The 27,260-nt window shown below is 42.9% G+C and overlaps 2 protein-coding genes across 2 annotated transcripts in view; one reads left to right on the forward strand and one right to left on the reverse strand.

Moving 5' to 3' along the window:
- Positions 1-624: 624 nt before the first annotated feature.
- Positions 625-9,942, reverse strand: suds3 (SDS3 homolog, SIN3A corepressor complex component). The gene is made up of 12 exons (XM_030791576.1): positions 9,801-9,942; positions 7,688-7,757; positions 7,269-7,324; positions 7,012-7,083; positions 6,828-6,847; positions 6,524-6,680; positions 6,034-6,129; positions 5,533-5,594; positions 5,393-5,414; positions 5,161-5,266; positions 1,710-1,794; positions 625-1,110 (listed from the first exon to the last, which is right to left on the reverse strand). The coding sequence occupies exons 1-12, from the start codon at positions 9,910-9,912 to the stop codon at positions 1,012-1,014; spliced, it is 957 nt and encodes a 318-aa protein (XP_030647436.1). The 5' UTR covers positions 9,913-9,942; the 3' UTR covers positions 625-1,011.
- Positions 9,943-11,358: 1,416 nt separating this feature from the next.
- Positions 11,359-27,260, forward strand: part of taok3a (TAO kinase 3a) — a 43,398-nt gene continuing 27,496 nt past the window's right edge. Inside the window, exon 1 of the mRNA XM_030791229.1 lies at positions 11,359-11,509. The gene's annotated coding sequence lies outside the window, so the exon portion shown is untranslated. The remainder of the gene's footprint in view (positions 11,510-27,260) is intronic.

Consider the following 27,260-nt stretch of genomic DNA (forward strand, 5'->3'; position numbering starts at 1 on the left):
CAAGGAGCGAACCATGCTTTGTAAAAACAGATGCTGTTTTTCCCCTTGGTTGAATGATCCCGTTCACATAAACGTTTTTTTTGTTTGTTTTTAATCTTTTCTTTTAAATGAACTAATTTATTTTTCCACGATATGAGTAACAAAACTCATATAGGGCTTTTTCACTTTTGATAACCAATACCACTGATGAAAAATTAAGTGAAATTAAAAATTGAGCACACAACTGTGGAGGTAATGATTTGTGAAGAATATGGTACATACACCGCAGATATACAGATGTGCTAATTTAGGCCTATCCGCTAACGCGTTTTTCTTTCTTTTTTTTTTTTTAAGTCAGACAAAGGCTCCTGTCAAATGACTTCATGTAAATGTAAATTTGAACAGTTGAAGAGTTTGGTCAGAAAAATTGCACACTGAAATATATATATATATATATATATATATATATATATATATATATATATAAAAACCCAGAACATAATGGCATCATTACTTTTTCTCTCTTACAGAAAACATCATACAATTCATGTCGTAATTTGCTGTCTATGTAAGAGTTGAGAATGTCAAAAAGACAAAAACTCTTTTTGTCTGATGATGAATTCAGGAAAGGGTTTTATTTCATTTTCATCCACATACTAAATTAAAAGCAGCGACAGTAATCCCACCGTCCCTGCCTCACGCCGTAACCAAAAAATGACATGTTCACGTGTAAGACGTCAAAAGAACGAATGCAGCGACACCATTCCCCACACTGTACAAATTTCATCTGTCAACTGTTTCACTGACGGGACGCCACCTTTCCTTTCTGTTCTCCTGTTTCCTTTCTGTTCTCCTCTGGCCGGTCAGTAAAAGAACTCAGACACAAAGCCAAACGACATGACGAGAAGGTATGAGTGACTGGAAAGCCGGAACAGAAAGACAGAGAGAGAGAGAGAGAAAGAATAAAAAAAAAAGAGAGAGAAGAGGGTGGAGAGGAAGGAGATGAAGATGGAGGGAAAGTGGAGTGACGGTCTACGTGGCCGAGCGACGGCGGATGACGAAGGCTCCTCGCTGTAGCTGTCCTAAATAAATTCTCATCTTTGTGCTGTCGCTCGTCTTCCTCACCCAGATCTAGATGAGAAAAGAAACGAGAAATAATGAAAAAATAATAAACCAGGGAAAAAACAAACAAACAAACAAAACAATAGAAAAAAAAAAAAACAGTGCTTCTCCCTTTGGTTGTGGATACATGTCCTCAGTAGATGTGAGTTTATGTAAACAGATTATGGTCAAACGGCTATAAGTGTTCCACATTTAAACACAGGCGGAATACACGTATACTTTGACCAGCTCTCTTTGCCATTAGCTTCATCATCAGTGAAAATTCTACTACATTTAAAGTTTAACAAAAACTAAATAAAAAGGTAAAACACAATGAGACTCAAATTATGGTTTCATACTTCTGTTTCCATGGAACCTTTCATGTGCGCCTGTGTGTGTGTGTGTGTGTGTGTGTGTTTTCTCTTTTTCTTTTTAAAGGACTGGCAGTGGAGTCCAATAAGTTATGAGTAAGTGTGATTTTAGTTACACAACTGATTACACATACATCCACCTCGCTGGTCTTTCTCTTAACACACTGTCTGCACACCAAACCAGTCCCAGCCCGTCCACTCCACGCGCCAGTATAGCTAACACTGGCCGACGGTTACGAGGGCTAATTGGATACAGACCTCGTTTGTTCCCACTGAGCTGATAACACAGCTGATCTTGGTGTTCTCTTTGGACTCCAGATAGATGGCCTGGCTCTTCTGGTACCTGAAGGAGTGTAAAAAAAAAATAAAAAACTTATTAGTCACACTCCAGACTCTCTGGATTTGTATAGATCTCTGGCGAAGGAGCCTTTAAGGTGGACGCTACTCAGGGGGCAATTAGCATTAGATGCAGAGTTAAGCACAAATGCGCGCGTTTGGACACCGTCGAGAGTAATGGCTTTGGGAAGATAAGGGGGCTTTGGTATGTGGGTTGTCCCATGGCAGCATTGGGAACTTGCACCGTGCTGGAGAGGCAGAACAGGGCTCTCCGGTGACCCGTGCTTCTTAACGTTTTTTTCCATAGCACCGATTCACACTGTGCAGTTTGACCAGAAGCTTCCACGGGCTCCGTCACAATCAGGGGGAGCCGGTCATTAAACGCGACTCACTGTCATTCCGTTTGTATTTTACTCGTTATTTTGAACCGATTCTGCATTTCTTACAGCGGGTGGCGACTCCAGTGTTGACGGCCGACCATTTAATATAACTGATTGATGTGTCTATAATCCGTGGGACCCTGTCAATTGCCCTTGGCACTGACTTTAAACCAATCAGTGACCGTGTGGGCGGGGTCAGCAGCAGCAGCAGCCCTGTTGAGGGCAGTCTTGATAAAATAGTATCAATAGACACTGGGCAGGTTGGAGGGTGGACGGGATATTTCAGCAACAAAGAAACGAACCTATAGCAGCCATGGGCGGCATCTAAAAACCACAGACGCTGTGGAGCCACACAGACAAACAGCTGCTGCACAGCGGAGGAACAAGACACAGAGTAAACGCAATTAAAAGAAATAAGTCTCTATTTAAAACACCCCACCACTAGATGCCTTGCTGATAAACTACAAAATATCAAAATGGGAAGAAACAATGGGTATTGGCCTAACTTCTTTAAGAAAAGAAAAGAAAAGAAAAGAAAAGAAAAGAAAAGAAAAGAAAGTAGTGATCAATTTCATTGCTCCACTATCAAGCTGTGACTGTTCAGAGGGAAAAAAAAAAAAAAAACAAATAGAAAAAAACCCAGAAACAAACAAACAAATAAATATAAAAAAAACCCAACAACAACAAAAAAAACCCCAACTGGAATCCATCCTGTTGAATCATAGGCCCACAGTGGGGGGGTGCTTCTGTAATGCAGCACGAGACGGCAGCGCGCATGGCTCTCAAAAACGTGCAGCGCTCTTTCCTTTGGGAGAAGGGGGGGGGGGGGGGTTTGGAGGGGCGGCTCAGAGACCAACTGTCACCATATAAGCTTTAAAAAGTAATCACTGGGCACAGGCAGGAGAGACGTGGGTCCAATCTCTCCACGCTCGCCTGTGGCTACTCCAGGGCTTCCCTTCATTTTATTTATTTATTACTTTTTTTTTTTTTTTTAAGCCTGCTGAGTAGCAGTCGGGGTGGGGTGGGGGGCGAACAGGCAGTAGATATCAGAGCCGCCCCCACCCCCTGCACACACACACACACTCCATCACTTCAGAACGCCTAATAAAACTTGGATTTATTACATGGTCCCGGATGGAAGTATTCAAACGTTTGTAATATCACCAAGGACCACGCTTCTTTTTTTTTTTTCCCTCCCCCTCCATCCCTCGCTTCAAAGGAATTATTCACTAGCTCTGTTGCAGGGCCACGTGATGCGCTCGCTCTCTCTCTCTCTCTCTCTCTCTCTCTCTATCTCTCTGCCCAAAGGGTCCAGAATGGATTGATGCTTCTTGCCCAAGTGAGGCACCGTGCGTCCCTTTTCTGACATTCAACATTTCCAACGCGAGATATGGTACAAGTTCTGCCGAAACACGATACACTCTAGTTTGACAAAGTCCTTATCAGAGTCCTACCGCGTGTTCCAGAGCCACTGGTGGAGATTTCAAGCAGTGTCCATGATAACTGGAACAGTGGGGGTATGTTTGCACCCAAGGCCCTTTGACTAAAGCACTTCAGTTCCCTCTCTATTAAAGAGGCACCACTCTCATTGGCTATTCACCAGGTCATATTTACATATTAGCATTACATTTGCATATCGTCTATTGTGATGTCGCTGAGTGACAGATAACTGATTTTCTGCTCACAGGCTGAGTAAACTAGACCATAGAGGACTGAGGTCTAACGGGTATGGATACTGTACACAATATTTAATTAATTTCGTGGTCAAGTGAAAAGCCACACATGGCTGTTCAATAAAACATTTGTGAAATGTTGCATCCTTGTTTTTTAAGTCAGTGGTGTCCAAACAGGTCTGAGGCCTATACCAAAGCAGAGTAGTGCTGGGGAGATGCTCTGAACCAAGCAAAGCAGGGATTTCAAAAGGTGAATGCTGACACCTAGTGGAAGATATGTGAACTGCACTAGACTCAATTTCCCCTGGTAACCTCAACCATTAACTAAAACATTTTGTTCACTTTACATCACCGTCTCTTAGTATAAGTACGAAAACAAGAAGTCTGTCAGGTCACATCCCCTATAAGGGTCTCTAATAACTGAACACCTGCATACTAATGACATAATGAGGCTTAAGCCCCTTTCACACATGCATTGCAACAATTATATAATAGGGATTCTAACCGGAGGGGCTGTATGTCTGAACAAAAATGTCCGAATCAGTCGACTCGGATTCTAAACGGACTTTATTCTACCAGTCCCCTGGTACAAACTCAGTTTTCGCTCCCTTTGGGTCCGTGTGTGAACAGAGCGGTTTATACTCCGGAGTATGCACAGCGAGCAAGGGGGCGTGTAGATGCCGTTTCTAACATGCGACTGGCACCAAACCGGAAGAATACAAACATCCGAGGGGGAAGAAGAAGGGTCATTTACATGAAGACGCCAACGAAAACATCTAACTGGAGAGACGATGAGATTCGGGAACATCTGTCGGTAAGGGCCGACGCCGGAATCGCCAGACAAAAGTTGGTAGCCTCGTCCGCCTTTTTCGGTTTGTTGTAAACAAAACACTGCGATTTTCGCAGAGTATTTATTGCGTCATGTCCTGCCTCCTGCACACTCTACCCTGAGGTATTTTAGTGAAACACACAATGCTTCTTGTGTGTTTATTAGAAAAGGACAGACGTACTATCCTTTTTTTTTGCCTTTTGTCCCCTTTTTCACACAGTTTAGTCATATCCAGCCCCCTCGTGGATCTATCCCTGTCGCTGTCGCTTACACGATTCCCAGGCTCGTCAGGGGAAGAGTGCAGAATACCGCACGTCTCCTGGGCAACACGAGGATTCGCCGACCGCCTCTCCCCGCCCCACCCCCTCCCCCCGGTCCACAGAGGACTTTTCCGGAAAGCCGTAACGCGAGGAATTTCACGCCATGCTCCCCAGGCTCATCCACCACTCATCTTGCAGCCCAGACAAACCAGTGGGAGGCTCTGGGCGTACCATCTTTTGTCGTAGTAGAGTTTGCCCTCCTCTATCCGTGCTTCGTAACGCTGCGTGGGGGCCTCCATCGGAGCAGAGGGGAGGTGCTCAGGAGAGGAGGGGGAGGCTTGGAGATCAAAGAAAGAGCCAATCAGAAACTGTTTCATTACTAAACAGAGAAACATATACTCGTACGCTAACAAACTGTTTGTATTTGCATTTTGTGAGATAAAGATCGACGATTACAACTTACCAGGTCGTTTAGGTGATTTCAACTGTACGTAGAGAGGGGGAAAAAAAGAGAAGTTTAATATAGTTTAATGATCATGGTATAGTTTAATGATAATCTTGTCCATTACAAAGGGAGCTGATGTTTGAATGTGATTTTTGTACCTTGTTCAACGTTCGCAGATCCTCCATAATCTCTTCCTCTGTGAGTAGGTAGTTTAACTGAGGTGCTGAGAGTTAAGAAATCAGAAGGTCGTGGGTTCGAATCCAAGGTAGAACAACTCACCGCAGGTGTGACCTTGAGAAGGGCGTGTAAAACTACAGTTGTTTCAGAGGAGTCATCTCTGGCATTAAAAAGTCTCTGGCGGATGAGAGCCTCTGCTAAATGGATATTTTCATAAACCTGAGAATTCTTATTCTAGAATCATACAGTTAAAATTCCGTTAGCACAGAATTCCGATCGACAGAGCCTGACAGTTGCGAGTGGATAAGCTGATACAGCTGTGCATGTCTAGGCAGACTGATTCATTTACTTAAGACTGTTATAGATCCTGTAATTCCTAGAGCAGTGCAATTGATCGAGGCCAGATGAAGGTTTAGGAGACTGCATGTCCGATCACATTCACGGATTACACTCAAGATGACTGAGGGCAAACTGAAGGATATCAGGAGCAGGTTTTCTCCGTTTGTCTGGAATGGGGACGGGATCGTTTGGACGTCTCCGAAGCTTCCGAGTCATGATGGGTTTTACTTCCATGGAATCTGAGACCAGAAACAAAAAAATGGACGATTGCTAGTTTCTACAGCAGTGGCCGTTTCCTGAAGCTGTCTGTAAACTGGTAAATACAGGAATTACTTTGATGAGCTCACTTTATTTTCTGTTTCAGACACACACACACGCACACACACACACACACAGACATACACATGGACATACACACAGACACAGACACACACAGAGGACCTTTTTTAATTGGCTAGCTTGCTAATCCCAACCACAGTTCTGAAGGTACCTTTCAAACCCTTCTAACCACAAACATCACAAATTAAACAGTCACTTTCTCAAACCAACGACCCCCCCCCCCCCAACACACACATTCACATACACACGTTTCTTTTGTCTTATCTTGCTATCTGCTCATGGCGAGTCTCTTACCACCCGTTAGCTCCATTGTTAATTTCTCATTTTCGATCATTTTTTTCTTCTCCTCCAGTTCAGCAATCAGGTTTTCCTTTAACTCCACCTTCTTGTCATCAAACTCCTTCACAGCTGCCTTCTTCTCTTTGATGTAGTTCCTCTCCACCTGCTCTGTCTGTGTGTGTGTGTGTGTGTGTGTGTGTGTGTGAGACAAAGAGGGATAGAGAATGAGAGACAAATACAAAGGATCGCTGGATGTTCCCTACTTTGTCAAAGCGATTTTTGCTGAAAATCAGTATTAAGTGCCTAAAGGTAAACTTACCTCAAGTTGGAGGAACAAATCTGTGAAATGAATGTGAGAGAGAGAGAGAGAGAGAGAGTGTGAGAGTATGTCTCATCCATTCTCACTCATTGTCATTACGTTCGATTAAACTACACAGGTCCCATTTTCAGGAACAAATACGGAAAGCAGCAGTAATCTAATCTAAGAGAGACAAATTCTTTACCTGCGTTACGAAGTCTCTCTTTGTACTGCTGATCGAGCTTTTTCATTCTCTTCTGGTATTCCTGGAGTGTGCCTGAAATGACATGACTTCACTCAGAAGAATATGCTGAACGTCTCTCTATGTATGCACTAAAACGAATATGATGTCTAACATCTGACAGGCTTGTAATATGCCAGTATCACTCCGGTTATTGTTTACAACAAATAAGTGACGGATTTCGATCTCCTAGGAGACAGTGGGAAAGGGTCTCCAGTTACCTTCTTGGAGTTGTTGTAACTGTCTTTTCAGGGAGGCAAGTTTATCCTGATACATCCTTCAAAGAGACGTAAAATAAAGAGATGAACTGAGCGTAGCGGCAAACGCTGAATGAATGCGATCACATAAGCTTCAACGCTAGTTTAATATGCTATTCATAACAGTTAGCTGAATATTTCTGCAGGCGGATGAGTGTTCGTTTGCGCGGGTAATCTTGACTGACGCAGCCGCTCCGACCTGAACGTCTACTACCAGGGTAGGAGCGCGCTGAACCCAAACCAGCTCTCCTTAGTCTGTATAAATTAAATCTATACGTATATGGAATGCAAGAACTGATCCTAGATCAGCGCTCTTGATACAGATGTCTGTACAGAAATTTGTGTGTTCAGTGTTAAACGGACAATTTCTGAGAAACACTCACTGTTCTTTGATTTCCACATAATCGTCTTCATCGTGTTTCGCCAGGTCTGTCTCACTGGCATCTTCTGTGTCTGTGAAGAGAAAGCCATGACAAACAATTAGGGGAAAAATACAGAAAAAAGAGAAAAATAAGAATATACAGCTTTTCAGGACGGTGCAGACAGGAAAAAAAATGCACAACACAGAGAATCAGCGGCAATGAGGAAACATTCCAGTCCGATACTTAACTCTATTCTAATACTAAAACTTAGCAACTCTTATGTGACAGACACAGAAATGGTGAAACATCCCAGTCTGAAACTTAACTCTGGTCTAATACTAAAACTTAGCAACTCTTATGTGACAGACACAGAAATGGTGAAACATTCCAGTCCGATACTTAACTCTGGTCTAATACTAAAACTTAGCAACACTTATGTGACAGACAGCTTTTTCGCGGCTTGTATTCTGCCTGTCTTGGAAGTCGTTTTGGATAAAAGCGGCTACTAAACGAATAAACGTGAATGTAATGTAAAACGTTAATGTAAAAACTCTGATGCAACAACATTACATGGTGTTAAATACACACCAGAAAAAGAAGACACACCAGAGCAGTGAGGTGCAGCCTCCACATTTAATTCATCCTATGCACCACACACTAGGAGCTAGGAGCAGTGGGCACCAAAAGGGGCCCAGGAACCAAGTCCAGGTCACTGGAGGCAGCAGTATTAATTACTGACAGGAGTACTGATCCTAACACATCTCTTCGTGGTAGGAGGATACCGGAGCACCGGAAGAAAACCCACGCAAACACGGGGAGAACATGCCCGTGGTCCTTCTTGCAGTGAGGCAACAGTGCTAACCACTGAGCCACCGTGAAGACCTACACACTCATTGTGTAATCATAAAACAGCAAACCATTCAATGAAATTTCAGTACAATGCTATGGCAACACATTGAAGATAATTCCCTGTTCTTCAGCTTCGTTGCCTTACTTATGACCTGCGATCAACATAAATGGAAAAAAGATAAAATGCATGTATATTATATCAATGTACACAACGGGCATGTGTATACGTTAAGATTTTTTTTTTTTTTTTTTGCAGATGCGGTCCATGTTTTAAGTCTTGGTCGCTACCAAGTCAAAAACCGAGTACGATGCTAACTGTACAAAAGGGGGCGTCGTTTAGGGAGTTGACATCTACCGCTGATCCAAGATCAGCACCGCCTACCCAATGCCTCACATTCACAGTCATTTGAGAAACGGCAAGCTGATATCAGATCAGCGTAAACGGACAACTTCAAACAAGTTTGCATCGCACGCAAGACGGACTGCATTTCCAATTCTTTACACAAAGTATTTTACACTAATTTTAACGTAGCATGATAGATTTGGTACAAATTGGATTTTGCAGGGTAAATTTACTGGTTAGTAAGTCACATCTCTGACTCCCTAACGGCTGGGTACCGAGTGCACACATAACGCAGGAAAACCATTATCTTACATGCATGTTGTTACGAGACATTTAACGTTAAATACCGAAATCAACCTCCACTCTGCAATAGTCACTGATTCTGCGAATTAGCCGCAAACTAATAAAAAATACAAGTGAACAGTACAATGCAAGCGAGTTTTCCTAATAAGTAGTTTAACCATGGCTCTATGTGGCTAACAGAATCCGATCTAACCGCTAACATTTATGTGCCAACGGAGGTGTGCATTTAAACTGTACGTTCAATCTGACTTGAATGTAACACTCTGTAAAGCTATCTGACAATTATTTTTGGTACTCGGGAACAAAACCCCGCAGTTGTTGGCAGTATAAGTTCGTTATGCTTCGTATGTGAGCTAGCACTCTCTGTTATGGCTATTATCTTACTAAAAAGTTAACGGTTGATTAAAAATCTATAAATCGGGGTTTGATATCTAAATAAATGCCAAAACAAAAGGCATAACTGCACTACAGTTTAAAGCTATGTGAACTACGGCAACGTGTTACTGTACGTATTTCACAAATTAGCAACGCTTACACTACAGTAAACAACCTAAGTTAGCTATGCTAGCGTTAAATCAACCATCAGTTGGCTATGCTACGCTAACAAGTTAGCTGTGTTGACCAGATAAGTTATGCTACCTTCTTCAGATTCTCTCCCTCCAAAACTCCGATCATCGTCATCATCCATGCTGTCAAGCTCCTCTTCGTCATTGTAATAATCCACCATCGGTGACATCAAAGTGGAAGCCATTATTTAGTCTTAAAAGAATGAAAACCCCGATGTAAACATGAGCAGCACTACCTGCTCGGGGAAATCCTGCTAACCAAAGAAAATAGCGCTCAGGATGGATAGGACCCACAAGGAGTCCTGCAAAAACTGCCTGATGAGAACCAAATATTGTCACGGTCATATTTACAGTTTATTTGCTGCACAATCATAATCGTGTTCACAGTTTCTTTACTGCAAATAAAAAGTTAAGATTTCGGTGCATATCCTCTCACACAATTGCGATTTTTCTCTTTGATGGGTTTCACTTCGATGAGAACTGTTATCAAATGTATGCCAATTACAGCTTTAACATCATTAGTGTTATGAGTAGCAGTGATAGTAGAAGTAGCAGTAGTGTTGCCATTACGTAATATTTTTCTCTCATATTCATATTTTCTCTTGGTCGCAAATTTTTGTGTGCACTGAGATGAGTTTTAATTATAGCAGTAAACTAGTGTAGATTCATGTAAATAATGTTCTTTGTTTCGCTGCTCGTTCACTAATAGCACGGCACTCATTAACTAAGTAAACATGCAAATAGCTTTTGAGCTTGTTCTCCGCTTGCTCATTATGTGCGATTTAGGTTTTTCCCAATTTCAGGACGAGGTTGAGTTTAAGGGTTATGTATTTAATCCTCTCAGTCATTCATATAAAGGATTCATGTAAGCAGGGCAAGTCCTTAAGGGTGTAAGACATATTTGGATATCTGTTACACACACACACACTCATACACATAAACACTCTCACACAGAGGGAGAGGGGAGAGAGAGAGAGAGAGAGAGAGAGAGAGAGAGAGAGAGAGAGTAATTACTTGATAGCAGAAGTGCCACATGAGCACTGGGTCGTGTCACGAAGTAAACCGTTTTAACAACAGAATTTCTACAGATTATGTTGCCTGCGAAAAATGTGTTTGTCGTAACGGTCATTTAAGGGGCACAATATGTCTACGCAGCTGCGCCGAATCTGCTCGTTTTGGTTGTACGCCAACACAGTTTTGTGTCAGCAGTAAACGTGAACAAACAACATGAGCCCCACATGTTCACCCAAATATGCGTTACCTCAGAGTTTAATCCTAGTATATTGGCAAATTTCAGTTGACATACGTCTGCCCTCTCTTTTCATTTTAATTCCAACTTCAAACAGCAGATGGCAGACGAGTTGAAGGATTTGACCACGAACACTTCTTGCTGTCGATTCACACCGTTACCTCTACGCAGGTATAATTAATTTTTCATGCTTGAAACACAATTCAAGTCGATCTCGGTTGTACACCTTTCCCAGAGTTACAAAACCATGCATTTAATTTATCTTCTCGTCGGTTGTTTTGTTTGGATAATACGTTAAGAAGAGAGACAAAATTGTGACGTCTTTAAGTTGAACGTGTAGACGCATGTTCTGCTGTGCTGTACTGATACACCTAGACAAGTTGTGAGGATGACTAGTCTACTATTCCCACGCCGACTCGGATAACAAAAATAACCTCGTTACGTTGCTTAGTTTTCAGCGTGGGTCTTTTACATCAAATTTACAGGTTCAAGCTGTAGTTGTGGATCTGTGTCGAATGAAACGTCGTTGAATGGTAAGCAAAATGTTCTGCTCATTTGTAAAGTTTTCCCCTACGGTGTAATCTCTCTGTGTGCGTTTGTGTGCGTGTGTGTTATTCTGTTAGTCATGTCAGCTTTCAAAACATGAGGACTCTCAATTTATAAGCTTAAAACTTGCGCTTCCTTGCTTCATCGCTACATTCTCCATCTGTACTCGAATGATTTTCCTTCTTACATATTATACTCGTCAAAGAGCTTAAGTATAGGTTGAAATAGACCATCTGTAAGCCTTAATGGTGTAAGAGCGCACGAGACGCATTTATGAATTCCTTCCGTATGAGTGTCGCTGAAAGCGAATTTTTAAGTTGAAATCGGTTTGGGTCGCTATAGTTAACTGAATTACTAATTGTACCATTCAGCCTCTACATAACGAGTCATAGCAAACTTATTTCCGTCTGACAGCCTTGTTACGGAGCTTAGAGGAACGGGTACTCATTCAGGAAGTAGTGTAACATTAGGCGACATGGCTGGCTTCGGTTTTTAGAAAATTGCATGCCTTTCCCCCTCACAGTTCACGTGGATTAAATGACTTTCGGAACTTGGATTGCCAGCAGGACAAGACGAGAGAACAAGGGTTGGTATGCATATGTCAAATATTGTCATCCCGTAACTTTAAAACGTTTCAAATGCTCCAAGATATGATGTAAAATTGGAAATGCCTTCGTTCGGATCACTAATATGGTTTATATTCAGCCAAACTGAAGTTAACACTGTTATCATCAGAGTTGATCAGAAAATGCTTTGCTTTGTTTGATATTAAAATTGCACATCCAACTTCGGGAAGGCACCTGCGGACACATGCTGACTGGCGTTTCTACTTCTCAAGATGGCTTGCTGCGATTTTCTCACTTCCTCTTGGCAGAACTTAGACAACCATTACAAATTATACATTACACAGCCGTCATTTTGTCTTAAGACAAGCGTGTAAGTAAGAGCAAACGAGCATAAACAAATTTTCTCTAGTGGGTAAATACAGTTCGCTAGATAACTTGTCGTGGGGGGTGCTCTATGATAGAAACCAATTGTGGATCTATGAGTGCATAGCCAGCGTTAGATGCCTAGCAGTTCAGCGGAGAGAAGGTGCGTAGGATTGTTTTCAAGCAACCGACAGGATTCATTCGTTTGTCGTCCGTTCTTTGCCTAAGGGTAGTGACGCCAATAAGTTGACAACGAAGAACACAATGACAGCGAAAGGGGCTACTGCAAAAGAATACGGTAATATAAACCCTATTCGTCGCTAGCCGATAAAGACTGTAGCCAAATGAAAACTCCAACGTAATGCTATTAAAGGCTTAGAGCCTCTTGATGTCTGTGTTGTTGCACGAACGTTGTGATGACAAATTATTTCCTTGAAGGAACAGTTGTCTGACAAAGCAGGTCCTGTATGAACAGTTGTCAATAGATGCTTTACATTCATTGTTAAGGTTTCCTCAGCGTTTTCAGTCAAGTCCGTCGAATCTCAGTAACGCGTGCAATTTGGCTGACATATTTTAATCACTTGGGTCACACAGGATGGCTACAGAGAAAAAAAAATAGGATTGGACAAGATATTTTCTTAACACTTCTGATATACTTTATCTTTGGCATGCGTCTCCAGATAGCTTTCATTCACACGAAATGTGTGATACAAACAGACGTCATCGACGTTATTTCTCATTAAGCTATGTTTTTGTGCCTAGTAAGGCTGTGCTCGCGCTGTTCAGATGATGAGTAGCCTACGTTGTTACACATCGCAATTTTTTTTTCCCGCCGCTCCTTCAGCGAGCTCTGGTGCCATGTTTTATATGTCTACATTATTTTCCCCGGTATACACTCAAAACGTTGATAATGAGTTCAGAATTGATGCGTTGAGAGCAAACAACACTGGATAACCCTTTCACTTCTTCATCACTTTGTTACAATAGTATTTATTTTACGTGGCACAAATGGGAAATGACATTTATGGAGGTTTTGATACTTCTGCCTTTTGCTTGTCACTGCGTCGAGAGCAATGATAGTTACACATAAGTTCAGTGCAGACTCGTGCACACAGGAAGTCATCAGGGCTTCTAAGTTCTCAGGCGTGCTGCTCTTAAGTTAGTCTAACGGCACTTTTCGTACAAGCCTTTTTGTTTTCTTTCCTCTTTTACAGCTTCTCAATAGCAGCCTCGTTTTATTGACAGGAGTTCTCATAACAGTGTCGTGTGGGTGTAGTTTGTGAGATGCACGTCATGACACAATGGACTTCAAGCAGTAGGCCGTTGTTGGTGTTACCCTGACGGCATATGCGTGTCTGTTTGTGACCGTAAAATAGAGATAAAATGAACGCCAGGTTTATGTTTATGATAGTTATATTACCTGAATTGTGATAGCGCTGGTATTTAGGGCATTCCAATGTTTATTGTATCTGGTGTGGTAAATTATTTAAGGAAGTGCTGCTGCTTAACTGTTATCATTAGATGTTTTGAGGGGAAAAAATGCAGGTGTCCTCTTAAAAGCAGCCTCGTCGACTTGAAAATGGACCTTGCCTGCTCACTCGGAGCGATTTTTTTTTTGAGGATGGATGTGGCCATGCATTCATTTGAATGTAAAAGTGCCCTTGAATCTCAGAAGTTTGTGGTGTGTCTGAATAGAGGTGTGTAACTTGCTTTGCATTCATCTGTCTGTGTGTGTGTATGTGTGTGTGTGTGTGTGTTTGTGTGTGTGGACTGTAGGCCTTCGCTCAGAGTCCCCTCCTAGTTGAAGCAGTGGAGACGGGAGGTTTTTAAACCACCACACCAACAGGCTTAATCACTACACAGTGACTGCTCTTTAAAGAGCTTTAGATAATCTCGGTGTGAAATAAAGTTTCCAGTTTTCAAGGAGACTTTTAGCAGTGTATTGGGGTCTCTCGGAGGAATGCGCCATATTTTTAGAACATCAAATGCTCCAAGCAAGCAAATGGATCTAAAGTGGAGGAAAAAAGCCAGAGTAGCTAACAGAATTTACATTCTGGACAATAATTTAAGTGATTCTTTTTTAGCCCCCACTGTCATCCTTCAGTACAGGGAAGTGCAGTTCATTTATCACGGATATCAATGGATCGTGTGGCGACCAAACAAGGCCTGCACACAGCAGCACTGTTAGTGGAAGAGAAACTCAAATGACCTTGACTTTGTTCTCCACTCTGGAATGTTTGCTTGTTTGTTTGTTTGTTTGTTTGTTTTGTTTACTCATCTTGCCCAGCTCTCTCTTAATTTAGCCAGAATGGCACATAGAGTTCATTTAGTGACCTGAAAACACCCCCAACCCCCCCACCTCCCCCAACTCAGTATAATTAGAGCCAATGATTAAGCTTCTCAGACAGCCATGTGTGTGATGTGTGGCCAATCAATTCTTTCACTGGATCTCATTTGCAGCCCTGTCCTTTTGGTTTCCATTTGTCAAGCCCAAGGTGTCTGGGTTTTTTTTTTTTTTTCTGTTTTTTGTTTGTCTGAAAAGCCTCAGAATGTGACATACTCAGAGATCATTAGATTTGTTTCTGACAAAGCCGTACTGTTTCTGCCATTTGTTTGTATCTGTGCTGTATTGTATACAAGGGCAGAGCTTTCAAAGTTTCGGTGATGTCATAATGGAGAACAATGGAATTCTGGGAGAACAGAATGAAGAAGACAACGATGTGTCATTGCATGGGCAGCAGCAGAACTTTAAAAGAGAGAGAGAGAGAGAGAGAGAGAGAGAGAGAGAGAGCGTGTATTATCATGTCCATTGTTATCTGAATCAATGGCAGGTTCAGCTGCCAGTGCAGAGACTTCCTTGTAAATCTAAGAATGTCCTCTCCCTCTCTTAGCATAGTCTCTTAGGCCTTTCAGAGGCCTTGGTTTAAATTGTCAGCTGGTAAATTTCCTTTAGATTCCTCTTACAGTGAGTCACAAGCAGACCGTTTTGTCTTTTTTTTTTTTTATATGAGAGTCACACACACACTCACTCACACACACACACACACACACATATATATATATATATATATATATATATATATATATATATATATATACACACATATGTATATAATATAAATAAATGAATATATAGCTGCCGACATAATTGGAATGATGTCAGAATGTCAGAAATAGCAAAGAGCATTAAATTTTAAGAGTCTTCCACTGTCAGACAGACGTGATGCTCAGCTGTGATCTGGCCCCAGCGTATATCAGATACGAGACCAGTGCTTCATAGGAGAGCTGGAATAACTGCGTTTTGGCCTGCCTCTCTCTCTCTCTCTCTTCTGTTTCCCCCAAGCAGAGGGCACCCATGCGTGGAGCTTTTAATGATGATTCCCACAGACAGCAGACTCACACAGCTACAGGAGGAAGGTCTGTCTGAACGGAAAGGCAAAAAGTCCGTGCAGATGTGCTCCACCTTCATTTACATGACTACTGTATTTAATTACCCCCATACTGACCGTTTCACCTCAGTCCCTCACACTGCATGCTCTCTACAAACACAGAGATTAGAGGGGTCACGCTATGGCAAAATTGAAAAAAAACAAACAAACCAAAAAGCAGTGTTTTGCAAAACATGTTATTTAGACAAATACCGTAAAGACATGTTGTATTTTAAGAGATGGTGACTTGTAGCAAAGAATGGATATAGGGCAGTATTAAGGCGGTCTAAATGCTGCTTTGGAGGGTTGATGGTAGTTATTTTGAATGGGATTGGATGAAATGTTTTTGACTGACGCGAGGTGTTTCATGTCCAGCCAATGAAGCGGCCTCTTCCTTGCTCCAGCTGTTCTGTGAAGTAACACAAACAGTGTAACATACTTTGGGTGATTCTGACTTTATTTTTAGCTTGTAAGTCTGTGGCGCAAAAAGACCTCAGCAAACCTCTCCATGGATTGCCACGTTGGAATATGTAAGTAAGGGAAAAGTTGGTGTCCTGTTAAATTAATTCAGAGCTGATGGCAACACCCTGAAACCGGACCGTAATACAGTGTGGCTCTTGTGTTTTCCTCAGGCTTGACTGGAAACTGAATGTTCACTTATTTTCACATATGTTTTGCCCGGATTCTGATTCTCCAGATTTTTTTTTTTTTTTTTTTAAACTGTCGTCGGAATTGCAGTCTTCAGACATGAGAGACATTTTTGGCAACTTGAGCTTCTTTGGGTGTGGAATGCAATGTAAGGAACTTAATTACAGCTCTCTTTGTGTGTGTGTGTGTGTGTGTGTGTGTGCTGGAGGGAAGAGTTGCAGCTGTGTTGGTTTCCTAACCCGCGGTTCCTCTGCCCCCTTCGCCAACCTTTGCCAGGGTTCAAATCACTGCTTGACGGGCCAAAAAGAGAACTGACCAATGGCGTGAGTGTTCTGAAGACGATTGGCGGCTTTTCCGAGCAATAGCAAGCCTTCCGGAACTGAAGACGCGTTTTTTGACATTCAAAGGCTTTGGAGTGATTCATGGACGTGGGCAGGGATGTTTCATAAAGCCGCGGAGAAGCTGGTTAATAGTGCCGTGCTCCGCTCGGGCACTGTTTTTTTTGGGCTGTGCGTGTGGAGGCGGCTGCACTGGCCTGATTTATAACAGGGGAGCTGTCAGTTTGATGAGCACTCTTATCGATGGGAGCGGGGCTGGATGAGGTAATGAGAGTGCCTCTATTTTTGGCTGTTGTGTGAGTGTGCGTGTGCGTGTGCGCGCGCGCGCGTCAGTCCGTTCCCCAAGCACTTTTTGTTTTACGAATCTTTTGCATCACCACAGAAAATTCCTTTGATTCTCAGCCCTACTTTTGGCCCACTTTTATTTGTTGGGTTTATTTACTTATTTGTCTGTTGTAAAACAACAACAACTACATTGTTTTAGAAGTTCACCACAGACAGCTGGGTACTCTTAAACACAGGGAATATAACCATAATATAGCGCTGAGTTAGGGAGCGCAGTCCTTTGCTCAGCCTCTAGGCCTGTTTGATGAGATTAATTTGTTCTGTTTTGGGTGCGTATTACACACTGTAGTCTTCAGGACTAAGTCTGACTCTTTCTTCATTTGGAGAGGATGCAAATCTTCTCACTCAGCATTTGACTCAAATCCCTCTCTTTCTCTCTCTCTCTCTAATTCTTTATATATATATATATATACACATATACATACATATATATATGTACACATATACATACATATACATACACACACACACACATATATATATGTGTATATATATATGTGTATGTATGTATGTGTATATATATATATATATATATATATGTATATATATGTATATATATATATATATATATATGTATATATATATATGTGTGTGTATATATATATATATATATATATATATATATGTATATATATGTATATATATATATATATTTTTTTTATCCGCAAACCTCCCTCTTCAAACCACCCCTCCCTCTGCCAAATGAAGATCCAGCTCAAGCTTGTCTTAATGCCCAGCTGAACCCCCGCCACTGGGTCAAGTGAAGATTTGGTCTCTTGATAAGTCTGGAGGGATCTCTCTCTCTCTCCCTCTCTCCTCTCCTTTTTTTTCCAATATCATACTTATTGTGAATGTACAGCATTTCTCTCCCTCCATATGGGATGCATGGCTGGATTAAGGCTGACAATTAAATAGGGCGTTAACCTCCAGTGTGGAGGTTCAGTCTTGGAAACTTTCGCACATTGGCCCCTACAACTTCACAAAGAAAGAGACAGCAATTTCATCAGCAAATGAAGGTGTCTTTAAGTGACAAAGTGGGAAGGATATTTCAAGGAAAAGGAAAGATGCATCTAGACCATTTACAAATTAATATTTGAATCAAAGTGCCATACATCAGAGTTAGACATTGGTTCAGAATGGTTTGGGTAAAGAACCCTCCTAGATGAACTGTCTCTTGTCCTCTCTCCTTCAACACAGCATCATTACTCTGTTTTTTTGGGGGGGTTTTTCAATTCATTTTCTGGTCAGATGTGAAATTCCACTCTCCGGTCAGCCCTAGCGCCTGCTCATCTGAAGGCCGTGTAAGCTTTGGGTGACGCAAAGTTGGTCGTTAAGCAAAACAAGGGAAAAGGAGGGAAGAACGGTGAAAGTAAACAATCGGACACACTCCGGCTGGGCGTTTTCTTTTTAATGGAAGCCCCCTCTGGCCTGGCTATTCAGTAATCGTTTCCTGTCGAGATTACCTCCGTGTGAGGTCTTCCTGTCAACGATGGAGAAAGTGCCAATTGACCTCGTTATGCAAACCTAATAACCCAAACGGCGCGGTGCAGTTACAACGAGCGTGTGCCTCCTTACGACAGTTTGTGTTATTATAAAGTGATCTTTTCTAAGCAAAGCAAAGCAAAGGGTCTGTAAGCAAACTGTTTGTCACTTGTTCACCAGAATCCACCCCAGCAAATTCTTTGGATTTGCTGGAACTTGGTGTAACCTGTTTTCATTCAGCGAAGGCACTCAACGTTAACTTGTTTTTTTATGCAAAGCATTTGCTGACATTAGTTAAAATAACAGTCTAGAGACAAAATCGCTTATTTTAGGTTTAATCACTCTCTGGAGTCATCCACCATTTTGTCTTTGGTCGTTCCAATAATATTTCCAGCCCATTGAAATTTGACCTAATTAGAATTACAAAAAGAGAAATCGAGGGATGAGAGAGAGAGAAAGAAAAGAAGCTTTAAAGACGTCTTACTGCCTATAATATAGCTAACCAATCGGGTATCTGGAAATCTGTCTGGTTGGGAGTCGTCTTATATAGCTTACCGCCCGCTGGGAGGGCGTTTAGCTTAGCCCCGTTTGAGGACTCAGCGGGAAGCGGGTGACTCAAGAATGCGTGCCGTCATATTTTTTCTCTCCAGTCAGTCAAATAATTGCTGTCGCACGCCGGGCCCTAAGGCAGTTGGACGGGACAGCAGCAGCAGCAGTGGCTTATGGAGATGACAAGCTTCAGTTCGCGGGCACGCACTCTGAGGTGACATGACAGGGTGTCACTGAAGACCGACTGCGACAGAGCGAGGACGCAGTTGTGTTTGAACGTTCTTTTTTTGTGGCGTTACGTGGAACGTTAGTCCCTCTAAACGTTCCGTGAGACTCCAACGCAAGTCTGCTTTCGCTGTCGTCGAAATGGACCGTTTCTGCATCGAATTTTTTTCAGTCGCTAAACTTCGCATGACCCGTGCCATAGACTTTATTTTTATCGGTTGCCGGTGTGGTTTGTCTTTCTGGTCACTACCCATAACTCACACCACTAGTAACCACTAAACCCAATGAATACTGAACAAGCCATCGCCCAACATTAATTTTCGTAAAAACGTGCGAGGGAGAGACTTTTTTTTAGGTTTAAAGCTGAAACATTAGGGCTTTGATAAAAAAAAAAAAAGGCTTCAAAACTGAGCTCGAATTAATTCCCAAATTAATTGCGGGCAGACTTTATAGGGATAAAAGCCGAAATCCCGGTCTCCTAAGCCCATAGGCTTCTTTTTTATTCTCTGTAAATTTCCTGTTATGATGTGCTTAATTTATACTGGCAGTGTATGTTAAAAAAGCGAAACCTTTGCACTAGGGAGATGACTCACTGGCCTAGATGCGCGCGTTTCCTTTTTTGAGGTTTTCCTCTGTCTAGTTCGGTTGAGAGCACCGTTATTCTATCGAGCTTTGCATTTCAAACGCGACAGACACCTATGATTGTTAGTACACTGAGAAAAAAACCCCACGCTGTCACAAAAAGTTACACTTCAAAAGTGTGGCTTTCTTACACCTGATTATCAGACTTTTCTGTGTGGTTCAAAACAGTGACTGTCATTTTTTTTTTTTTTTTACAAAACTGTTTACTGCCTTGATTCAAGAGGGCCTGGTGTTCAAGGCACTGTTCATTTCAGGTCGCTGATGATTTTGCGTGTTGAAGCGCTCATGTGTTTCTCAAATAAAACGCACTGCGTTTCTTCTCACTGTTGTGTGACATGAAAGTCTATAGGCCTACTCGCTTTTTTAAGTTAGCTGGTCTTAAAGGCTCAATATGAATTTATGCAAATGGTCTGTCAAAGAGCTCTCTAGGGGATTTGGAAACCGAGATCAGACCCTGGAGAAGAGAGGGCAGATGGAGTAGTGTCTACAGCTCTTTTATGGGTGCTAAAATATATATATATGTATACACACACACACACATATATATATATATATATCTCCTTTTTCACTCTTCTAGTATGACCGTTACTGTGTGCGCTCTCCTGAATCATGAGATCACGCAAGGAAGTGAAGTCGTGACTTTGCAGCCTTGCAGTGCGGGCGGCTGCCTCACGCGGCACGTGCAAGCCGTATGCTTTAATTCACCCGGTTAGGGCTTTAAATATTTGATGGCGTAAAACCTCTTGGTTAATGTCGTGTGTACCGCCAACCACAGTGGTTTTTGTCTTTGCGCTCCGTGCTATAAAACACTCCAGTCAAGCTGCCATTAATCTCCTCGCTCTCCCTGATTGGCAAATCCTGTTGGGTTTAGAGCAGTCTCCTCTTTGAATCTGGAGCAGAGCTGAGTGAATATGTGTGTGTGTGAGAGAGAGAGAGAGAGGCTGTCAGAGTGAGTGAGTCAGTGTGTGTTCTCTCTCTGGGGCCTCTGAGCGTCCATGCACGTGTGTGTGTGTGTGTGTGTGTGTTTTGTATCTATCTAGCTCTCTGTTTAGGGCCTGTGATATCTCTCTCTCGCTAATGTTTGTGGTGTGTGTGTGAGTAGCATAGCAAAAGCATGTTTATCTTGTTCACATCCATACATTTACATTTCTGAGTGGAACTGTTGCTGTGAGTCACAGTCAAGAGATGATTCATTACCTGGGGACAGGAATCACTACAGCCCCCCCCCCCCCCCCCCCACTGTGCCAGTTGGAAACCCTGTTACGTTAATACATGTCTGTGTCTTAAAGGAACACTGCTACTGGCCGCCTCTCTGGCTGACGGAAGCACCGACTCTTAATGAAGCGTGTATCAGGTCAGTAAATAGTATGTGAGTTTCAATCACGCGTCATCTGTGTCTCTCTTGATTACTGTGTCTTCATGCCCTCATTGTCTTATGTTGAGTCGACAAATAGAAAACAGGCTCTCCCACATGAGTGTGTGTGTGTGTGTGTGTGTTCTCTCTCTTGCAAGCATGGATGCACACATACTTGCGTGTGGAGGCAATCAATGCTTTGTATGTGGGGTGAAACTGATAGTTTCGTAAATAGCTTTTGGAGTATTGACTGGTCAGCAGTCATAAAAGATTAGATCTAGAGTTCAAATCAGGTTGTCCTGGGTCAGGTGGTTCCACCGGTGAAAAACGACAACCCCCCCCTCCACCCCCACCTGTCAGCCAGGACAAAGAAGCAGCTTTGTTTAAACAGTTAGTTTCCGTACCTCAAAACCCCAGCTGATGTTTCCCAGCGCGTTCCCAGTACGAGTCTATCGAGTTTTTGCGTTTTTAGTCGGGCCTCCCAGTGTAGCCCTGAAACACTTTTACATCCTGTGTTTTTACCCACGTATGCATGCAGTCTCCGCCTACGGGGGCTGGTTATATTCTCATGTCTCCAGGATTTGTCCTACCCTGAGGGCAAAGTTCATGGTAAGGTTTCTGGCTTAACCCATCAACGAGTGTGATGCTCTTTGACCCTCTCAGACCCTGCCTTTACCTTTGACCCTGGCCACAGCCAGGAGAACGAACCAGCGAACAGTTTCGTGCAGCTCGTTTATGGATTCTTGTTACGTCCAACTCGTTACGAAGTCTTGTTTCTTCGGTATTGTCAGTTGTCCTTGGGTTAGCGCAACCTTTACATTTTTTTGAATTGTGCAAGACTAATTTGACCGGAAAGGTCAGACTCGGGTCGAGATCTCTTCTGAAAATATTTGAGCTGATACCGGAGAACGTTGACCGTTGCAAAAATTTAAACGGGGAGGGGGCGGCGGGCACAGCATACCACCCTTCCCTGAGTGTTTGGTTGTGTTTGGTCTCTGTTTGTTTGGTTGGTCGCTGTGCAGGTTGCATAAGGTGGTCTCCACCCCTGAACTTTTTCCCCCGTCCTGTGTAAACTCGAACTGTTAGATAATGCAACACGCGCTTGAGATACGGGATGCTAGCGTGCTGTTCACTTGTCTCTAGTCTTCAGCCCTGTTACTCTTCTAATGGCCGATTCATTAATACATGTTTTGTTTGGACTATTAGGACTTGGTCATGTATCTGTGTGTGGAGAGTGAAGGATGCATAAAGACCAAGCGTAAATATCAAAGTTCATTCAAGGACAGCGTTTCGTTAGCAGCAGAGTAGTGTTTCATTTTGTTTTGTTTTGTTTTAACTGTGTAGTTCCCCCTAAATGACATGTCACCCTGTACTCTTAGACACGCGCGCGCACACACACACACACACACGGCCGACACACATATTTGGCAGGTAGCTACTAATTGGCTCCTTCCAAAAGAGACTCACAGATGTGCACGCACATGCACACACACACACATATGCTCAGACAACCAGTTCCTTCATGTGCAGTGAGAACTTTCAGAACATTACTCTCTTTATAGGTGCTGAACACTCTCTGCATGCTGTGTATCTTAGCTTTACTCTGTTTAAATGGTAATTTTTTTTTTCCAGGCACAGGTGAACAGGAGGACACATTAGTAATGCATGTTCCTCCGTTCTCACCCCCCCTTTTTTTTTTCCCAGGATTGCGATTATTGCACACACAGCCTATGCAAATGTATTATGCAGATTGTGTTGGAACATAGAAATCTGGGCTAGCACTAGCCTCAGGCCCCAGCGAATCTCTCTCTCTCTCTTTTTTTTTTTTCTTCTCTCCCCCCTTCTCCATCTCTCATGAGTAAAAACGAAGCTATGTGGGTAACTATTACGAGGGGGCGAAAAAAAAGAGAAAAAAAAAACCCTTGTCACCGATCAGCGTTTAACGAAGAGTTTCATTCATATCAAATTGAAACCCCCCCCCATTTGCGCGGCACCCGCCTGCCTCTGCCAGTCATCCCTCTCTCTGATCCAAAGGGAGAGGATTGCTCTGTCATCGGCTAGCGATGCCTGTGTCGCTGACACAGTGTGGCGATGAATGGAGCGTTGGCAGGTCTACCTCGCCGTAGCCTTTGGCTAAAACTCTGCGTGCGCGGCCGCCAAGCCTGGCAGCATTAGATCAGTGTTTTGTCGTACAACTTCAGCTCTCTGTCAGCTCATCCATTTAAAATGACTGACAAACTCCCCATCTGACTCTGTGTGTGTGTGTGTGTGTGACCTATATTGTGTTTCTCAGATGATTTTACTACCCCCCCCCCCCCCCCCCCCACACACACACACACACATTGGATCTGAATGGCTGCACAATGCAGATGCAGCTCGGTCATTTACAACCGACATTCATTTTTTGTTCTTTTCTTTCTTTTTTTTTTTTTTTCCAGTGAGAAGCGGCGTTAATGTTGGCGCTGTAGCGAAAAGCGGGGCAGACGTCTCTGGCATATGTGTTTTTGTTCTATTCGTACGCCTGACTTCTGCTCGCGCTGAGTTTTAGGAATCCGCGGCCTTGACGTGGACGCGGCCACGTTATGCGACACCGGGGACCTTGGCTTGCGGTTTGACCGCACGATACGCAGTTTGCTCCGTTTTAACCTTTTTCAAACCCTCATCTTAACGTCGCCACTGAGTTCTATTTTTGGTATAGTCTTTTCTTTTCTTCTCTTCTTTTTTCTTTTTTTTTGGTCTGTTGAACTTCCAAAGAACTTTGTGTCGAAATGTCGTGATACCCTTTCCAAATACTCCTCTTAGAATTTATTCACGTTGGTTGCAGTGCATGTACTCAATGTTGTATTTATGCATTGAGTAGCCGTAGCACACACACACAGAGGGCAGGGTGTCATACTCAGTGTAAATGAACACAGAACTCGCTGTGAACTCATAGATGTCTCTGAGGGTGAAAATGGACAGAGTCAATGTCTTAGAGATTACTCCTAAACCCACCCCCCACCCGACCACAAGAAATAGGCTGCATTCTGCGATTAACAGTTTTAGTCTTTCTTTGTCTACACAAGGCATATAACGTAACACACAAAATTGGGAACTAAGGTAATTTTAATTTGCGTACAATCAAATGTGTTTTATCATACGCTGAAAGTTAATGGATTGGATTCCGCTTGAAGCCTCAATGCCGCCTTGATTTGAGTTTGCAACATCTGCTTAACAAGCCTGCTGACAGCGTTTAGCTCTGCGACTAACAACGCTTTTTCCAAGTCTTTGGGAGTGAATTATTTTTTTTATTTTTTTTTTTAAAGTGCTCACTGATCAAGCGTTGCAAACTCCGGCGCCCTCAGCCGGCGTGTTCGCAAAACCTCAGGAAGTTCGCCCGGAATCTGAGGGCTCCAAATGACGGGGTTTCGGCGCCAAACGCCCTGACCTGCTAGCGCACCGCGCACACTAAATAGCTCTTCAGTACCAGTTCAGGGGTACTGACATTGTGGAAAATAACTGTTAACGGGGGAATTCCGTAGCTCTAATGTAGTGAGAAACAGGCCACGGATATGTCCCTTGTGCCGTCACAGGCAACTAATCCACATTCCGAAACCTCCATCCCACGGATTTGTGGTTTCTATGTGCATATGGTTTCTAAATCCAGCTCAATCAAACCTAATGTCTATATTGGTGAGGTTCTGTCCGCATAATCACATTTAAACATTATTTGAGACTACGTTTCCCAAATTTTGGATCAATGGCGCGGAACACGGTTACAGACATTAAGACAACTGTGTAAGTAACCAAATGATATTTGAGAGAGGCTTACATCTTGCTTTCCCATAAACTCAAAAGAAAGCTAAACATGGGAAATAAAAGGAGAATGGGGGGTGGGGGGGTGGGTAGCCAAATCTGAGAAAACTCTGGTCCTACTTTGGCCTACATTCGTTTTGACGTGGGGCCAGTGGGAGTCTGCGTGTGGCGTGTCCAGTTTTGCCTCGGCGTTTAAGTGCTTATCTGATGTTACACCCTCTCTCAAAGCCGGTAACACCCAGCTGTCTGTTCCATTGACTACAGCTGAGATAAGCTGAAAGTATCCGCTGTCTCCAGGAAAACGACGGAGCACTGGGCAAAATCAGCAACATCAGGTTGACCCAAATACTGGAGTGTCCCCCGTGAAGCTATGTCAGTATTAACCAGATCTAGACTATGATGTGCACTGACATCATAATGTTCTGCTTAGACCTTGCTGCTTACAACGTCTGTTTTGATGCTTGCCGCGCATACTATAGATAGAGCCATAGCAGCAGCGACTGCGTCGATTTAGAAGTGGTCTCGTATGCCGAGGCCACATCAGTGCTGCAGCTGAACTTTACTCATAGCCTCCAGAGTGTGGTCTGGTTTGGTCTTCACCCCCCATCGCTAGGGATGTTGAAAATAAAATCAAAATCGGTTTCATGTTAAAATGAAAAAAATGTTGGTGTACATGAAAGTGGTGTGAATTTGGATTGGCGTGTGCGTTGTGCGTTGGGCGTGGCGTGGGCGTGTGCGTTGGGCGTGGCGTGGGCGTGTGCGTTGAGTTCAGTTTCATAGTGTTTACGCAGACAGAAAAAGATTGCGGCGCCCAGTATTTCTAAACAGGCATCTCTTGTTCATACATCTACTGAGGCTGATGTATCCCTGCTCCATACCCCCTACCCACATCTCAGACAGCGGATAAATCACGAGTGTTGAAAACAGTGGCGCTGGGGTGTATTTCACAGTATGGGATAACTGGGTTACCCGGCTAAATTCATTCTTATCCTGTCAAGTTCCCTTGGAAGAAAAAAGCTGGTTTCGTCAGGCAGTCTTTCAGACTATCGTTATAAGTAAATTACTATGGCAACCCATCGGTCTTAGCAGAGCTGCTTGTTAGCAGGATAATTTAATCATATCCTCACCTCGGACTCCAGTTCTTGACTCTCAGTGAGTCATGAGCAGTGTCTAATTACTTTACTAATATTGTGGGCCAAAAAATTAGCGGTGCAAAATTAATTTAATAGGTTCTACAATACGTTTTTGTTTTGTTTAGGCCCTGCTTTGGTAAAATACAAACATATAGTTACGTCTGGAGTTAAGCCTACGCAGAGGTCATTCAAGATTCAAGATTCTTTATCGCCATATGTAACAAGTACAATGGAATGCTTGCTCCCCACACACTCCAGCAGTCACTGTCTTGTGTTTCTGGGAGCACTGGTGACTGAACGCTTCGTGTTGCTTCTTCGCGCAAATCGTCGGTTCTGTCAAGCTAAGTATGTTGATGTGTGGCTGAGGTGATCTGTTAAACCTGGATTGAGTTGAATATCCCTTTGTGAAACAGCCTCATCACCCTTTTGATTATCTGGTTAACTTAAGACGGCTAACTTCAGGTAATCTTGGCTTTCGTAATTTTGTGTCGGAGACTCCGAAACCCCCCCCCCCCCCCCCTCAGCCGCAGGTCGTATCGCTTTGCTTTAGCCGATTTGAAACCTTGTCAAGGGCAGAGATTACGAAAGCCTGTTGATTCTGAAGATGCCAATCTTCGCTGTGTGTGGTTGAGCGTCTCGACAAATGAAAAGACGCAAGCTCATTTTTCTGCAGTTTTCTGATAAGATCCTGCCTTTGTAATGACATAACAGAAGAAAAATAATTGGCTAGCGCCAGTCAGGTCCTGATCATGTCGCTCTTTTGCATACAGGACAAGGCACGTAACAGTGACTCCGAAATATTGTGATTCTGTAATGCGTCGCTTTACAAATTCAAGAATTAATTGTGCAGAAATCCAATGGATCTGAATT

Source organism: Chanos chanos, chromosome 14, assembly GCF_902362185.1.
Source record: "Chanos chanos chromosome 14, fChaCha1.1, whole genome shotgun sequence".
Classification (NCBI taxonomy): Eukaryota; Metazoa; Chordata; class Actinopteri; order Gonorynchiformes; family Chanidae; genus Chanos; species Chanos chanos.

What these genes read in the sequence shown, in the direction of transcription:
- suds3 (XM_030791576.1), bottom strand. Translation starts at nt 9,912, where the DNA reads ATGGCTTCCACTTTGATGTCACCGATGGTGGATTATTACAATGACGAA. An exon ending in GTTACAACAACTCCAAGAAG is followed by an intron (nt 7,084 to 7,268) that starts GTAACTGGAGAC and finishes ATGTCATTTCAG; the next exon opens with GCACACTCCAGGAATACCAG. An exon ending in ATCTGCGAACGTTGAACAAG is followed by an intron (nt 5,415 to 5,532) that starts GTACAAAAATCA and finishes CTCTACGTACAG; the next exon opens with TTGAAATCACCTAAACGACC.